The following is an 18005-nucleotide window of genomic DNA, read 5'->3' on the forward strand; positions in this document are numbered from 1 at the left end:
ATGACCCCTATATCTGTGTACTATTTCATAGGTTCATGAAGGAAACAATGCTTTTTTAGAGGATTTTTGAGGCCCCTAACATTATACATAGTGATGGTTAATTTGGTGGTCATCAACAGCAAAGCCCATTACAAGTAACGCTCCCCATGCCTTCACTTTTTTAAATAACCAAAATAGCACTCTCAGTGGATTGGTGGCAGTTCCCCCTTTCAGTTTCCCCTCTCAAGACATGAGAAAACTGAAAAACATTATAACACCAAACAACAAACATGCAATAGTTTTAGCTCCATAAAATGAATATTAAGTAACATTACAGAACACCCCTCGCCCTATCAACCAAAGTTGAAGAATAAAGGAAATACAGCACAAGTTATCTACCACTCTCGGACATGTCCTAGCTTGCCTTAATGTAGTGTTGTACCGTATATAGCCATCGGCTCCTCTCACTGCCCTTTTATCCAGCAGAAATGTAGCTGAATTCCTGTTTGTCATAGGGTCCCCTGTTTATCTGGCCTGTCCAGAAAAGGAATTGAGTCCCCCCAGTCCAGGGTGCTACGTATCTGTCAGACCGTGCACTTTCTGTACTTGTTCAAAAGCTGACCCTCGCCCCTCCAGAGTTTCGTTCTACCACGTCCTTGTGCTTTTTTCCAATCCAGGCTCCTCAGGAGGGGTATGTTCTCTAATGTCAGAGGCTCAGTGTCACAGAGGGACAAAATAAGTACCTGGAAAGCTTCCTTGAGTGGTTTATTGGCCCATTGTTTACGCTGCCACTCAAAGAAAAGCTGAAAGGGGGATCCCACAGCAGTATCAAATGTTGTTGTCCATGAAAAAGGAGGTGATCGGACAGAAGGCACACCTCTTGGCGAGCGTGATAGCAGAGAGGTTTTGAAATATCTGGAGGTTTTAGCCAATATAATGGATTGGACTTCCCCTCCAAGCTCCTGCTAGAAGTACCTCCTGGTCCTCAAAGTGGTGGAAACAGACTACAACATTGGAAGGTTGTTTTGAGTTCAGGCTGCGTGGTCTTGGTGAGTGGGCTCTCTTAGGGGGGTCTGGGCCTTGTTCTTCAAGGATAGTCTCTGCTAAGTCCTGCACACAGCTATATTTTCTCTTTCCTTCCCAAGTAGTATACCCTTCATGCACATATTGTGCAATACTGTTCTTCAGATGTTCCTGCTTTTCTTGCAGCAAACACAACTCAAAGTTACTAGAACATCCATTGTTGCCTAGTGGAGAAAACAAGGACCTTTGGAACCATCTAATCTAGACAAAATTGGGAGATTAAAACAATTTAAAAAGAAAAATATAAGAACTCAGCTACATGCCCAGGTGCTCTTAGAACACCTTAAGAATAATACGATTCCGTCATGCTTATAGGTTAAAAACGTCCCAGTCATTTTCATTTTTGATAAAATCTGCCTAGTTACAGTGATTGATTTATAATTTTGCTGTTGGACTGGCAATTTGTATTTCCTCCTATCGTACCATTTTTCCTTAATATGTCTTAATTTACCCAGATCTAGTAGGGTTACACCAGGGTAGACCCATATTTTTAATTTTATCTGCTTTGCATCATTAGAGGTGCGTGGGATTTTGTTATAAAGAGACTGATTAACATAGAGATAGAATAAAGTATAAATTAACTTCAGCGATAAGTATAGCCTTTATCTCATTTAGTAGTGTTTGTTAGCAACATGTCCAAACCGCATATGGTGAGTTATACAGAGGATCAAGTTAATAATTTACTAGAACATCCATCACTGCTCAGTGGAGAACAAGGACCTTCGGAACCATCTAAACTAGATAAGATTGAGAGATTAAATCAACTAATAAAGAAAAATATAAGAACTCAGCTACATGCCCAGGTGCTCTTAGAACACCTTAAGAATAATACGATTCCGTTAGGCTTACAAGTTAAAAACGTACCAGTCATTTTTCATTTTTCATAAAATCGACCTAGTTACAGTGATTGATTTATAGTTTCACTGTTGGACTGACGATTTGTATTATTTCATACTATCATACCATTTTTCCTTACTTTGCAATCCTCCACCCGGCCGGGGACATCACCTGCATCCTCTAATAACCCGACTTCGTCTTCTTGGGTTCAGTGCTGACTCTTCTTCTTCACCGGTGGTTCACCTTTTGCACCTTCATCCTGATGGGTAGCGGCTCCTGCCCTTCCTGGACTCTTCTGTGCTTCTTGGACTTGGTACCCTTTTTCCACAGGTCCTCTGGTCCAGGAATCCACTGTTGTTGTCTTGCAGTCTCTTCTGAGTTTTGCAGTATTCTTCTTTACTTCTCTGTGTGTGCACTGGAAACTTACTGTGATTTACTCCTGTTTTCTTGGTCTCTGGGGTGGGTTCTAGTACTCCCAGCTCCCCTCTACACACTACACTTGGCTAGGTGGGGGACCGACTTTCGCATTCCACTTTCTTAGTATATGGTTTGTGCTCCCCGAGGGCCATTTCTAACTGTAGCGATTTTCACTATTTGCACTGTTTTCTAACTGTTTTTATGCCTATTTCTGCATACTAGTGTATATATTTTGTGTATTACTTACCTCCTAAGGGAGTATAGTCTGGTATTTTTGGTATTTGTGTCACCAAAATAAAGTATCTTTATTTTTGTAATACTGAGTTTTTTCTTTCATGTGTGTAAGTAGTAAGTGTGACTACAGTGGTTTTGCATGAGCTTTGCATGTCTCATAGATAAGTCTTGACTGCTTATCCACAATTACCTCTAGAGAGCCTGGCTTCTAGACACTGACTACACTACACTAATAAGGGATAGCTGGACTTGGTATAAGGTGTAAGTACCATAGGTACCCACCAAACACCAGGTCAGCCTCTTACACCTCCCACCTCAGGACCTATTTAATGGTGGTCACTGCGCAACACCAATGAGCAGATCCTCTGCCACCCCAGGGCACTATTACCTCAAAGCGCATTACTGGGCCTGCAGTGCAGCACCGTCTGCCTGCCTTGCCCATCTGTTGTGCTGCTGCTACTTAGGCGTGGCCGGCCTTTTGCTTTTTTCAGGCTCTCCTTGCCCTTCCCGCCTCTCCCGTATTTCAGGCCCCTGCCTCTCCCACCTTTTTCTTCCACCCTCTGTGCTCCCGTTCGCCTTCCCCCTCTCGCCCCTCCCTCCTCAGCAGGACCTATTTAATGGCGGTCACTGCGTGACACCATTGAGAGGATCCTCTGCCCCCACCCCCCCCAGGCATGAGCTCCGCAAAGCACTTTACATTCAGTGCCGCTTGCCTGCCTTGCCCATCTGTTGTGCTGCTGCTTCTTAAACCTTGCTGGTATTTTGCTGATTTCAGGCTTGCCTCACCCTTCCTGCCTCTTCCACTTTTCAGGCCCACCCCCCTTGTTTCCTGCCTTTTCCTCCTGTCCTCTGTGAACCCACTTGCCTACCACCTCCCGCCCCTCCCTCCTTAGGACCTATTTAATGGCTGTTGCTGCACAACTGCGCAGCGGGTGCGCCGCTGGCATCCTGAAGTCATGACAAAGGCAAGCATGTCTGTGTCCGTCCGTGCCTGGACTGCGCCCAGTGCCAGGACTCCTGGATCTGCTGCCCGGCACCAGTACTCCTTTGACGAGATCATGAACCTCAGACCCATGGCCCCCAACCGCAACTGGGGCATCACCTCACCCGACAGACCAAAGGTCCTTTCTCCTGCAGCCACTGTCACTTCTCCTGCGAAACAGGAACAGCCGCAGACTCCCCCCAGCGATCGCCTACCCACGGACCTCAACTCCACTGCACACTACTAATCCCCAATCCCTCTACAAGCACGCCATCGAAATCTAGGACACCATTTACGAACTTGCACCCGACAGAATGTTCATCACCGAAACATGGTTTAACCCCACATCAGCACCAGACATCGCCACCGCAACACCCCGTGGATACAAGATGATCCACCGCAACCGCCGCAATAGGCATGGCGAAGCCAAGTTCTCCCACAACACTGAGGTAACATGGACTGACCACCACATCATCCACTTCACCATCAAGGGACGGCCTGAATCCCCAACAAGAACCCTGACAGTTCCCTGCCACAACTGGAGCAAGTCACGGAAACATCCTGGATCTCTGCCCTCAAAGAAGCAAAACCCAGGAAAACATCACTTACAATGCGTTCAATGCAACGCTATGCATTGACCGTGCTGCCATTACCACGCATATGCATTTACTACACATGCATTTACCATGCATTCTTTTACCACACATAAACGTTGTAACGGCAGATAAAGCGGTCTAGGTGTCCGGGCAGAACAGGAAGGAGCAGAGAGCAAAGGAGAGAGAGGTAAGTGGGACTGGGTTTCGGGAGGATTGGGGTCGTTTTTAGGACATGGTGGGGGGTCGGGTGGAGCCAGGTTTGGCATGGAGGTTGGGGTAGTTTTAAGGTTAGGGCGTGGCCTAGAGGTAGTTTTAAGGACTGGGCCAGGTATGTTTTAGGGTACTGGGCCGGGGTTTGGGTAGTCTTTAGGACAGGGCGGGGTAGATTTTGGACAGGGCACACTGTAGTTTTTAGGACATGGTAAAGTTGTAGGGTTCAGAGCGGTGGGTGAAAATAGTTTTTAGGACAGGGTGGGATAGATTTTAGGGTTCAGGGTGGGGATGGGGGATAGGGTAGTTTCTAGGACAGTGCACAGTAGGTCCTAGGGATCAGGTTGGGGTCAGGGTGGTTTTTAGAACAGGACAGAGTATGTTTTGGAGTGTATTAGTTTTTAGGACAGGGTGGGTTAAGTTTGAGAGTTCAGGGTGGGGGCGGCGGGTGGGATAGTTTTAAGACAGTGTGAGGAACGTTTTAGGGTACAGGGCGAGGATCAGTGTAGTTTTTTAGGACAGGGCAGGGTAGGTTTTAGGGTTCAGGGCAGGGGTAGGGGGTCAGGGTAGTTTGTAGGACAGTGCCGGGTAGGTCTTGGGGTACAGGGTCAGGGGGGTCGGGGTAGTTTTTAGGACAGGGTGGGGTAGGTTTTAGGGTTACGGTCAGGGGCGGGGTAGTTTTTAAGACAGGTCAGGGTAGGTTTTAGTTTTCAGGGTGGAAGGTCAGGCTCGTTTTTAGGACAGGGCGGGATAGGATTTAGGGTTTAGGGCGGCGGCGGGGGTCAGGGTAGTTTTAAGGGCATGGTGGGGCAATTTTTAGGGTTTAAGGTGGGGGTCAGGTAGTTTTTAGGGCAGGGCAGGGTTACTTATAGGGCTGAGGGCCGGGGGTTTAGGGCTCAGGGCAGGGTTTGATTGGGCAGTTTTATGGACTTGGGCGAGATGGAGTATGGTATCAGGTGTAAGGAGGCAGTGTGGGGGAGCATTTATCACGCATGTTTCTTCACCAAACATGCTTTTACAATTAAACCTGTTGTAAAGGCATGCGTGGTAAAGGCATGCGTAGTAAATGAGCGGTCGTTGTTGAGACCGCGTTGTAAAGTCATGCTTGATATATGCATGCATTGTTCCATCCTGGATCCTGAGAGACACCCCTGAAGATACCCTTGAACAATGTGTACAAAACTTCTCCAACTGGATCTCCTCAGCCACCGATACCACATCCCCCCTGAAGTTCACCATCAACAGGAAACCCACCAAGCAAGTTCACTCCAGAACTCCTCACGGTCAAATGCCACTGCAGGAAACTAGAGTGACACTGGAGCAGCAACCAACTTCAACTCTTTCAGGTCTACCCTCAACAGTTACCAACACCGTATCAGGGAGACCAAGAAAGAAGCTCTCAGCACCCGCATTGAGGCCAGCACCAACCACAACAAACAATTATTCAGCATCATCAGAGATCTGGCACAGAGAACTCAATCCACCCCTCCCAAGCCCTCTGCGCTCTCTGACTTCTTTCACCTCAAGATCGCCAACATCTACTGCAACTTCAACCTCCAACCCACTGACCTCGACCACCCCGCACTCCAGTCCACACTACCTACCCCACCAAATCTCCAAATGGAAACAGCCCTCCACAAAGACACATCATGATCTCCATCCACTACGGATCCCCCGCTAACCCCTGCCCACACCTCCTCTACAACCTAGGAAGAGAAGTAATTGGATCCTCCCTCACAGAAATCCTCAAATCCTCCATCTCCACAGCCACCGTCCCTGATGCCTGGAAGCACACCAAGATCAAGCCCCTCCTGAAGAAGCCCTCAGCTGAGCCTAATGAGCGCAAGAACTACCGCCCGATCTCTCACCTCCATTTTCCCACCAAAGTCTTGGAAAAGGCCATCATCTGCCAGCTCATGGACTTCCTTGAAGACAACAGCCTGCTCGACCCTCCCCAATCCAGCTTCCGGCCCAACCAGAGTACAGAGACTGCCCTCGTAGCAGCAACCGATGACATCAGACACCTCCTCGACCTAGGAGGAACGGCAGCCCTCATCCTCCTTGATGTATCAGCGATCATCAACACTGTCTCCCACCACACCCTCATCACCAGATTCCACAGCATTGGCATCCAAGACAATACACTCCACTGAATTGCCTCCTTCCTCTCCAGCCGAATGCAGAGGATTCCCCCCCCCAGTCTATGCACCCAAAGACATCATCTGTGGCATTCTCTAGGTCTCCTCCCTCACCCCACCCTCTTCAACACCTACATGACTCCACTGGACAACATCGCACCCACCCATGGCTTTAACATCATCTCCTACGCCAATGACACCCAGCTCGTCCTATCCCTCACCGACAACACCTCCACCACATGAATGAAGTTCCAAAACACCATGACCAAAATTGCCGCCTGGATAAGGACCAACTGCCTTAAGCTAAGTTCTGACAAAACAGAGATCCTCTTTTTCAGGAACAAGCCCTCCCCGAGGGATGATACATGGTGGCCCGCCACCCTAGGCCCCCCTCCCACTCCTACCAACCATGCACTCAACATTGGCATCATCCTGGTTACTCAACTCACCATGAAACAACAAATCAATGCTGTCTCCTCTTCCTACTTCCACATCCTCTGCATGCTCCACAAGATCTTCCAATGGATTCCCATCATGACCAGGAAGACAGTCCCCCAGGCCCTCATCTCCAGCTGCCTTGACTACAGCAACACAAGCTATGCTGGAACCATGAACCACCTCCAGACCATCCAGAACGCAGCAGCGAGACTCATCCTTGACCCCCCCCCCCAGAAGAACCAGCATATCTTTACACCTCAGGGCCCTCCACTTGCTCTCTTTCCAGCAAAGGTGCCACTTTAAGCTCCTCAAACACACCTACAAGGCCCTCAGTGATGCCAGACCTGCCTATATCAACAAACACATCAGAGAGCCAGACAACCTTACCCTAGCCTATGTCCCCAGCATCCATCAGGAACACCTCAGAGGCCTCTCCTCCCACCTCACTGCCAAGTCCTAGAACAATATCCCCCTCCACCTGTGCACCTCCCCTTCCCTGGAAGACAGTTCAAGACATGGCTTTTCGACCTCCATCACCAGCTGGACAAGGCTCGCAAATTCCACCCCCCAACACCTGGAGACCCCTCCAGAGTGACAAGTTTGCGCTCTACAAATATCCGTGATTGATATGCAGGGGGTCACTATGACTTTGGCAGACAGAAAAGGCTGCCCGCCGAATTCCCGACGGTCAGTTCGTTGCCAGTGTGGCTGCCTTCCCACAGGCCCTCATTAAGAGTTTCCCACTGGGTCAGCTGGCGGAAACGACCTACAACATTGACGCCGGCTCATAATAGAGCAATTGGCAATGCTGTAGTGCGTAGGGTGCGCCAGCACCCATCGTGATGTTCACTGTCTGCAAAGCAGACAGTTTGCTTCGCGACAGGGCTGGCCAGGGGGGCATCTGCACTGCCCATGCCAAGTGCATGGGCAGTGCAGGGGTCCTCCTGGGGCCCCCTGTCTCTGCCACTATTTAAATGGTGGTGCTACTGCCCTGTAACCACTGGCGAAGAAGGGACTTGTAAGTCCCAGGGCAGCCTACATGCAGCACTTCCCTGGCGTATTAGGACTGCTAGAACAGTCAGTCCCTCATGTGGAGGAAAACTGGTGGTGCTGGTGGTCTGACTGTGGTGCTACCACCATGGTCGTAATGTGGCTGTCGGACTGCCACATTGGCGGCGGTCCGACCGCAAGATCTCCAGGTTCATGATGACCCCCACAGTGTGGAAAGTGCATTAGCCACGTGGGTCAGATTTAGGGCCACATGTATGTACTATTTTGCACGTCGCAAACGGCGAATCGGGACGTTTGCTATGTGCAAAATGCACTTTGAGATGTACAGACCCATTTTTGCAATTCGGTAAACTATTTACCGAATCACAAAAAGGGTTTGCGAGTTGCAATTAGGAAGGGGTGTTCCCTTCCTAATTGCTAGTCGCAGTCCCATGTATGATTGTTTTGTGACCACGAATGCGGTTGCAAAACAATCGCTGTTAGCACCAGTTTGAAACTAATTCTAACCCATTCGCAAACGGGAAGGGGTCCCTCTGGGACCCCTTCCCCTTTGTGAATGGCAGCGAGAAAAAAAAATTCCGAGCAGGCAGTGATCCTACGGAACACTGCCTGCTCTGAAAAAATTAAAAGAAATCTTTTCATTTTTTGTTTTTGAAATACATCTCGTTTTTCTTTAAGGAAAACGGGCTGCATTTAAAAAATCTGCTTTATTTAAAAGCAGTCACAGACGTGGTGGTCTGCTGTCTCCAGCAGGCCACCATCCCTGTGAGGGGGGCCATTCCCAAGGGGGTCCCAAATTGCGATCTACCTCATGAATATTTATGAGTTAGGTTACTTTCGACCCCCTTGCGAATCATAAACAGTGCTATTGACACTGTTGAACATAAGGTTTTGCGACTCGCAATTTGCGAGTCGCAAAACCTATATTTCATTCATGTGGCCCTAAGTATTTTAAATCTCATCTAACACACATTTTGGAAAGAGCATAAATTTAAAATTAATGTGAATTTTCTATTCTAAGTCCAGTCTAACAATAATTAGAAAACATATCTACATTAAAGGGAGAGAGATTTAATATTCTAACACTCTAACAGCAATTGGTGTAAGCGCCTCAGAACGTTGATATTTGCTCCTCCAATTTTTTGAAATCATATAAAAAAGGGGCTGAGATTTAATTTTGTTACCTCAGTCCACAAATACTGGAGAAAGTATATAAACTTGTGGTGAGATTTACTATTCAAACTCCAGACATACAAACTTTAGGGAAAGTGCATACATTGAGGGCAAATATTTACTAGTTTAATTCCAGTGTTACAAAGTCTGTACATGTGAACAATATCAAGTGGATCAGATTTACTAATCTATTCCAATCTGACAGACTTTGAAGAACGGAGATCAATGGGACAAAAGTTATTGTGTCTATTTTAACTGTAGAACAACAGATATTAGAGAAAATAGATACATTTTGCGAGTCAGCGTTAAAAGGTATTATTCTTACTCTAGTGTTAGAAACATAGTTTGAATTTCAAAAATATGTGGGGTGTGGTGTTGAAATCATGCATATTTAATGAAAAACATTGTTTTATTTTAAAAACTCATAGTCAAAAATACATTAAACCTGCGTTTTTAAAACACCCTAAATAACTCACATGGTAGAATAAAGGAACTACAAATGTAATTGTCAGTTGCTCACATAATGTGTTTACCTTCACTTAGTCTCTGATGAATGCACTGATTTCATACTAAAGTACATTTAAATAGAGGTGGAGACTGTATGTCAAGACTCCTGCAGCATTAAGAATATAATCTGGGAACCGTAAACTTCCATCTTTTTACCTACTGCTGCTTCCTGGTGACTTACAAGACTCAGAACTTGTTGTAAGAGTTTTGTGCTGCCAACTGTGTTATATAATAAGTTAAGTCTGAACTACATTTTTGAGTGTGCACTGAAACGTACATATGTAACTGTGTGTGTTTTAACACATTCGGAATATTAGAGATCTATTCATTTACATTAGTCTCACATGATAACAATTGGCTGATGCCTTAGCTATATATGTTTTATAATAAAATGTATCTTTTGTTGTTATATACAATGTTGTTCTATGCTCTCTATGCATTTATGTATGCCATTAGAACAAATATTACAGAAATCATAAATTCTATGGTATGAAATTATCCTTTTAAAGAGTACAGTTGGGTAATCCTGGCTAATGTGAGCATTCCAGCTGATGATCTGGCAAGAAAAATATACAAACCTCATTTAAGTTCATCTGATCACACCAGCTTTAGAATTGTGTATTTTGTAGGCAATACACTTTTACTGTGTTTACCTTTTGCTGTGAGATGTGATTGAACAATGCAACAAGAGGCATGCAATTGTTGATCAAATTCTGTGCTGAAAAAGCTTATGCAAAAATATTGAACATATTGCAGAATCCTGTGTAATGCCTTCCAGTGACTGTTGCCTATACACTATGGGACATATTTAAGAGCTCCTAGCACCACCGGAGTGTCACTTTTTGTGATGCTCTGATGGCGCTAAGCACTGCTCCATATTTGCAAGGAGGTGTAAAGCCACTTTTTGGTGGGGTTAACCCTCCTTGTAAACATAGGCCCCTCCAACGCAGTTTTCTGCATCAGAGGGGCGTGCAAAGGGTGTTGCGGTGGGCATTCCACTGCACTGCAACACCCATTGCTTTTGATGCTGCCTCAGATTCATGAGTTGTCGTAAACCTGAGGCAGTGCCAAAAACTAACGTCACCTCAGGGGTGGCATTAGCATGGCAAACGAGGAGGAATGCTTTTATTCCTCTTCGTTCTTTGCTTTTTCTATGTGTGCTGCATTCTGCAGCACACGTAAAAGAAGCAAAATGCCATGGACGATTGTTTACGTGCAGGAAGGGACACCGTCCTGCACATAAACAATCTATCCCCTCAACCCAGTCACCCTTTCACTATGGTGCAAGAATGCCTGTATTGGCGCTAGGCAGCTTAATTCTGAGAGAGGGTGGGGTAAAAGCAGGGTGTGCCGTATTCCTCTAAATACGGCGCACCTCTGCGTTTCTTAAGTGGCCCAGCTCAGCACTGCTATTTTAGTGCAGCACCGTGCTGCACCACTTTAACATAAATCTGGGCCTATGAATATTTTTTCTATGTAATCGAAGAATAATTGCTGAAATGTGAGCCAATTGATATGATTTTACTTGCTTTTTATAAGATTATAAAGAGGTTGCAGTTTTTAATTTTGAATGTGTATAATTCCTTACTTTTTACCTCCTAGTGTTAGTATTGTGTCATAAGCTACATTGTTAATTTTGCTACTGTAGGATCTGTCTTCATATTTTATCCGAAAATCTATCCCAACAAAAGGAATAAAAAAAATTTGAATTTCCACACATTTTAGATTACATGACTGTAGATCATGACTTTGATTTTCAATATAGGACTGCTTTGTTGGGAATTATGCCCAATCAACATTAGTTCTTGAGATAAGATATGCCAGCAAGTACAATTTGTTTCATCACCTGCATTTGAATGACTTGTTTATAACTAGATGAATTCAATGTCTGCAATGATGTATTCATTAAGAAAAATATATTGGATGGGCAAAGGGGTAGGACTCTTATGCATGCTTTTCTTTTAGGAAAAGGAGATTTATCGCTGGCCAATCAAGGAGTCTTTAAAAACGATGCTAGCTTGGGGATGGAGCATTGAAAGAACAAGGGAAGGAGACAGCATGGCCCTTTACAATCGGACACGTCGCATATCTCAGTCAAGTCAGGTGAGTGCTCTTAAGGTGTACATTTTTATTTAACTCATTATTAAAACAGAACACTTATTTAGCTATTCTACTACAGTTTCAGTCTAGGATTCTGTAAATATTTTAAATACCTCCTAATTTGACATAGCTTATATTTAGGCAGGGCAGAATTACTGGCCAAACCCTGGAATACAAATATTTCCCACTATTTAGGGTTAGAGTTTTTGGGATCATTAGTTTTAAGTATTTGAATTTATGCAGGTTGATACTTCAAGATGTAAAATATTTTGATGTGATGCAAACAAAAAACTCGTTCTCTGAGTGTCGGACTCATGAGTCAAGTAACAAACCTATTTTGATGATCTTGGCACTTTGACAGCCATAACACACATCTTTCTTGCACTATTCTCTGTACCCTAAAATCCAATTATCTTTCACCCTATGCCCCAGGTCATTCATTCCTTAATGCCTCTAGTATTCTGTTTTCTTCTTCTGCTATGTCCCTCATCCCTTCTTTACTTCTGTCTCTTGGTCTCAATCTCAAGAGAGCCCTCATACACCCTCTCCTCTTCCCCTATGAGTCATGCCCTTTTTCCTTCTCCACTGTCACTTCTCTACCCATTGAGTTTTAAAACAATTTTGTCACACATTTTTGCATTTATCTTGCTACCCTTTCACTTGCTTTTCCGTGCCCTTGGCCCAGTTTACCCTCTCCTGTTTATCTACCATCCTCCCAGGGGTTCCTCTGATCTTTCACTTACAGTGTCTTTCTCCTTTAAGGAGTTATGCCAGGAACAGAGGGTAGACTTCCAACACCCATTTTCTTGTTTGCTTACTCTTTCTGCTTGCCTCTTCCTATGTTGTATTAAGATCCCATTCAAATTGCTGCTAACTAGGGATAGGGCTATGTTTAATGCATAGGGTCAGACATTGTTCAACTCACAAGTCAGTGCATCATTCATAAACATTTTCTGTCAACAACGCATTCATGCTTAAATGTTCAGTTGGATTATCATTAACTAGTAATTTTAACTAATGGGTCCTCCATTCTGTTATATATTTTCTCTTTGTTCCACTATCATTTGATATCACTCTCATGTCGGTAACACCTTTTTATTAGTTTAAATTCTCCAGTATGAACAGAAGCTGTCTTGCCATGTATTGCATTTACTTGAATGAAAAAACAGTAATTATCGTGAACCAGGGAACTCTCACCTTTTCTGTAGTGAGAGCTACTTCTGATTAGTGAATATCACAGTGAGCTATGGAAGGCTAAACAACGTGTGCATAGTTACCAGGCACCCCAACAGCAGGCTTCGTTGACTTTAAGCTTAATGTCAATAGAGCCAGATACCATGGTTTGAGCAACATACTTTGAATAGGGGCACATGACAGGGCTACCATGTGTGCCACTGAGAGTGTGATCTTTGGGGGATGTATGAACATGTGTGCGTATGAATGGGATATATGTGTATGGGTAACTAAGAGCCTGTGTTGTATGTACTTGTGGCACAGGACATACCTTTCACCATATGTGGCACAGTTACGTGTATAACACAAACATTCAACCATTCTTTTTTTTTAAATGGGAGGAATTTAAGGTGCAGAAAAACGTTCTGCACAATGTTAAAACTATGAAACATTTTTCTGCACTTCAAATTTCTCCTATTTAAAATAAAACATTGCATTTTTCAGTTATACATATGGCATAGTGTTTACTGGCTACAGGGAGCAAGAAGCCTGCTGTCTGTTCCAAAATGTGATACTTTGAAATGACAGTAAATTAAATAAAGATTTGACTTAATTGTTAAAGTAACTTTTTATTTTAATTTTCTCCCATTTAACCACATTCAGAAACATAATTTTGTTCTCACCCTCCATTACTGAATTGACAAGGACTTTTATTTAAGAGTTAAATACCTCAGTGCTTCGGTTTTTCACCTCTGTGCCCCAGCTGCAGTCTGGGTCATAAATCTGGCCGAGCACTGATCATTATCAGGCCCTGACAGTTGCAATCTGATGAGATGATAATAATGCAAATTAACACAGCCTTGCCTTAATTTTAAAAGCGAAATGTGAGCCTGTGCTTGTTTAATAATAAACTCAGGGCCACAAACTACTCTGAAGGTGTCTGGGAGCTACTGGTAGCTCGCGATCGACTGGTTGGAGACACCTGTCCTTAAAATAATGTCATAAAAAATGATCAATAAAATATCTCATAAAACAATTATCACTATTATTTTTTTGTAATTCATTTTATCTGAAACCTCTCATTAGTGTTTTTATGAAAAGGTTGTGACTAGATCTCATTTCTACTAAAATCTGATCCATCAAAGAAAGGGAAGGGTTATTTATAAGTATTGCTTCAACTTGTCCTGCTTAGTGCAATGGATCTAAGTCAATTGATTCTCATTTATAATACTTCCTGAGTGACATTGATTATCACTGAATATTGCTGTATTCAGCTGCTCAGGTTTCATTGGCATCATGGTACATTTCAACCACTTTTGGGCAGATTAGAAGCTTATAAAGTCTTCATAATAACAGTCCTATGATTGGTATACTGGCTGCCTAGTTTCAATCCGGGAGGAATAGTCAGAGAAGTAGCGTTTATTATGTCGAGGATGGTTGTTATATCTGGTTCCCAAATACAGAAAGCTGACGGGAATTTAATATATTTTTTATATTGAATCAATCGTAGATGCCTTTGTTATTTGCTTTTTTTTATAAATCCTTTACATGCAAACAGTGCCTGGCTTCCTTTTCCCCAGTAGCGTATTGCCTTGCCTCTCTGTTGAAACAGTAAATCCCAGTTTGGTCTGTGCTGTCTTCATTCACCACTGATTTGTGTTTCACAGACAGAATGAAGCCAGGCATCACATACATAGAAACAATTCACAGAGACAACATTAAGTAAAAAAAGGGATGTAAAATCTTAAAAGAAAATGGTGAGGCTGCAGCAGTTGTAAAGGAGTTGTGAGAGAAAAGTATCAGATGGCTTCACCTTCTTCAGTGCCTTTCTCCCTAGCTAGACTTTAAAAATTAAAATGTAACTGGATAAAAAAGGCAACATTTGGCATTTTGCACCTGGAGCAGTATTCTCCTATCCCTTGCTGTGCAAAACAAAAATAACGTATGTCAATACACTCACTATTGCTCTACTCGCCCCCACTGACATAAAACAATTGGCATCCTGTCACCTTTCTCCATCACCTTCTTTAATACCCTGGTGTCCATGATCGTATTACAAACAATACATAGCTTGCCACCCTCCCCAACCACACTGTGCAGTGGTGGAGAGCAGGCACAGTGCTGACAACAGCTCTGTGAGAGATGCTACCTGCATGGACTGCATTCTCATTCCCTCGCCCTTATGAAGTCTCAAGAGAGGTGGGAGAAAGCAGACAGACCATTAACTGCTATTCATTCACAACCCTTCATCCCTACAGTGTCTGGAAACCTGGAGGAATGGCAGATCAAAGGCCACCTATCAGTGGTTTCCAAAGCCAGGTTTTCATTGCTGTGAATAACCAGGTTTTGAAGCCAATATTAGTAATAATGACTTCCAATGGGATCCATACCCAGCAAAGAAAAATACATTTTAGGTCATTTAGTGACATAGAACATGCCGCTGTTATACTTTGCAGCCATTTTGGTGAAGACAGGCACATTGTACATTGTATGTGTTTCGACTTACACTTCTACTTTCCCAATGGCAAATTGAGGAGCTTCTTTTAGGTAGAGTGCTACATTTTTTCCTAATAAAGTAATTTACATAATGGGGGTGCAGGAGATTAAAATAAATTCTCCAGATATAAAGGAAATGGAAAAAGGTATGGCAAAAACCATTAATAGAAAATGAGAGAGGATGGACAGAAGGGGACGTATGGGTAGTCTGCCCCCCATTTTTTTTTTTTTAACGACAAACGTGAAAAATCAAGAAATTCTCCCATCCCATTCTGTCATAGTGCAAGGGTGCCTGTGTTAAGGTCAGCATAGATTTTGTGCAGGGAAGGATACATTTGTGCACAAAAACTATCCTTTAGGCTCAATCCTTGTTGTTTATGTGCTGCATAATGCAGCACATCTGCAAAGAGGAAGTAATAAGGTGAACTGAAGATATTTCTCCTCGTTATGCCAGCCTTGGGCAGGCGCATCATTTTGGAGCAAACTCATTTTTAGCAAATAAGTGTTTGATGCAAAATACATTGTTGGATGAATGGGAACATCCAGGCTTCACCCATGTAGCACTTGTCTGGTACAAGGTGATGCAAGGCAGTGCACAGCCATGCAAATCATGATTTGCGTGGCTTACTAAATACCAAAATAGATTTTCCATCGGGCTGCGTAAAAAAGCCATCCAACCCAGACACAAAACCCTAATAAATCTGGGACTTAATGTTAAATCACATGAATACTCACTGTATTGTTTTTCATTATAGATCCTTAGACCCTGATTGCTTTTATCGACAATTCAAACAGGCATATTGCTAGACACCAAGACCAAGATTTACTGTCACAGATTTTGGGTGTATTATAAGATCTGTCAAAAAATGAAGCGTCAGCAAAATAAGAAATAAGCACATCAGTCTGAAACACAATATTGATTTGCAACTTGTTCAAGTTCCTCATGTTCTTACCATCTTATGAATTCATATACTTCCAAAGAAATCTAACACATAAACATATTTGAATGAACCAGTGCTTTAAATGGGAAAAGAAAAGTGCCAGTACACACCAAATTGATAAGGGTGTGTTTTGAGGGTCGGGTAGGGGTGTATCTGAAGTGCATCACTGCAAGGTAGCCAATTAACAAAGTCATTACTTTTTCATCAGTGTAAAGGACCCTGGTCCCTCTTGGTCAAGTTTCGCTCATGTATGCAGAGCATAATCTGGGGTGTAACAGAGGCCAACGCAGCCCACTTGGTTTGTGGGGGGGCCCTCGTGCTTACCCATGCTGGACGGGGTCCCTCTGCTCCTACTGATGTGAGTGTGGGGGGCCCCCTTCAGCTTTTCTTGCGGGTGGGGGCTCATGTTTTGTTACGCTTCTGGGCATAATTGGTATCTTTTTTTTTGCAGTTTTAAACAGCACAACTTGGCATTACATCGAGAAGCAGAAATTTTGCACAAAGGCATACTTTTTTGTTTTTTGTTTTTATGGCTCCAAGAGATTACGTGATATGCCCAGAATCACAGGATGGTGGGCCAAGGCTGTGATTTGACCTGCCCATGTCATAAAAACAAAAGAAGTATGCTTTCATGTAGAACTTCTGCTTCTCGGGGTGGCTCCTCCGCAGTGACGGAGGAACATTGCCCCCCTGGCTGAGCCAGCAGATGAAAAATAAAAAGATAGCTTGCTATCGTTATATTTTTCATCATCATTTTTCATCTGCTGTCTCAGCCAGCAGGTGCAGGGAGGGGCTGGTCCATGTGGAGGTGGGAGGGGGTAGGAGGGGAGAGTACACTATGTGTGCATGTGTGTTTGGTCATCTGTCTGAGGCCGGCGAAACACACATGCGCACTTAGGTTTCTCCAACCCAGCTGTATACACAGCCGGGCTGGATAAACAGCACAGATCCCAGGCTTGTGTCTGAGTGGCAGTGACCAATCCTGACATTGCTCACATGCTATGTTTAGCATACAAGCAGCACCAGGATTGCTGGGAAGCCTGTGCTCGTGTCCCAGCAAATGCTGAGACACCTCAAGAGCAGCACAGTGGCAGAAGATTACGGCTGGAGATGGGCAGCGGAAGTGTTTTCCTTTTTTTTATATGTTCCGCCCAGCATCCCCCCGTCTCCCCTGCTTGACATATGCAGCGGCTGCCTCTGTTCTCATGTAAATTTGCGCTATGTAAAACTGCAAAAATAAAAACAATTACCGATTATGCACTACACATATGAGCTGAACACAGCCTAAGGGTGCTAGGCTCTCTGACAGTCAGTGGCAAGTGTATTTCACCGAGTGCTCTAGCTGTCAGGCCACATCTCTTCTTTTTTGTCGCACTGTCAGCGTATATGCCTGCAGTAGCAACCCAGCCCTGGAATACAGTTTCCTTTGACTGTCAGTGCGCCTCACAGAGATGCTCAATCTGAAAGCCTTGTATCCAGCAGCACCTGCACTGCACATACCCATACCACAGAGCCTGATCATAGATGCCACTATGAGTACCAGTACTTTCTTAGCAAAAGGAGAAGTTCTGGTACTCAAGGGGAGAACACAGAGAAGTGCCGGTATTCAGTACTGGTGAGGACAGCTTGTTTAAAGCACTGGAACAAACAGAATGCTTGCATCAGCCCTGATGCTCCATTTGCCTACTTT

The 18005-nt window shown here is 44.1% G+C and overlaps 1 protein-coding gene across 1 annotated transcript in view; it reads left to right on the plus strand.

Moving 5' to 3' along the window:
• RYR2 (ryanodine receptor 2) overlaps nt 1–18005 on the plus strand; it is a 2714825-nt gene that overhangs the window by 1817397 nt on the left and 879423 nt on the right. Inside the window, exon 55 of the mRNA XM_069234403.1 lies at nt 11571–11708. Within this exon, the coding sequence (XP_069090504.1) occupies nt 11571–11708 (138 nt within the window). The remainder of the gene's footprint in view (nt 1–11570; nt 11709–18005) is intronic.

This window comes from Pleurodeles waltl, chromosome 5 (assembly GCF_031143425.1).
Source record: "Pleurodeles waltl isolate 20211129_DDA chromosome 5, aPleWal1.hap1.20221129, whole genome shotgun sequence".
Classification (NCBI taxonomy): Eukaryota; Metazoa; Chordata; class Amphibia; order Caudata; family Salamandridae; genus Pleurodeles; species Pleurodeles waltl.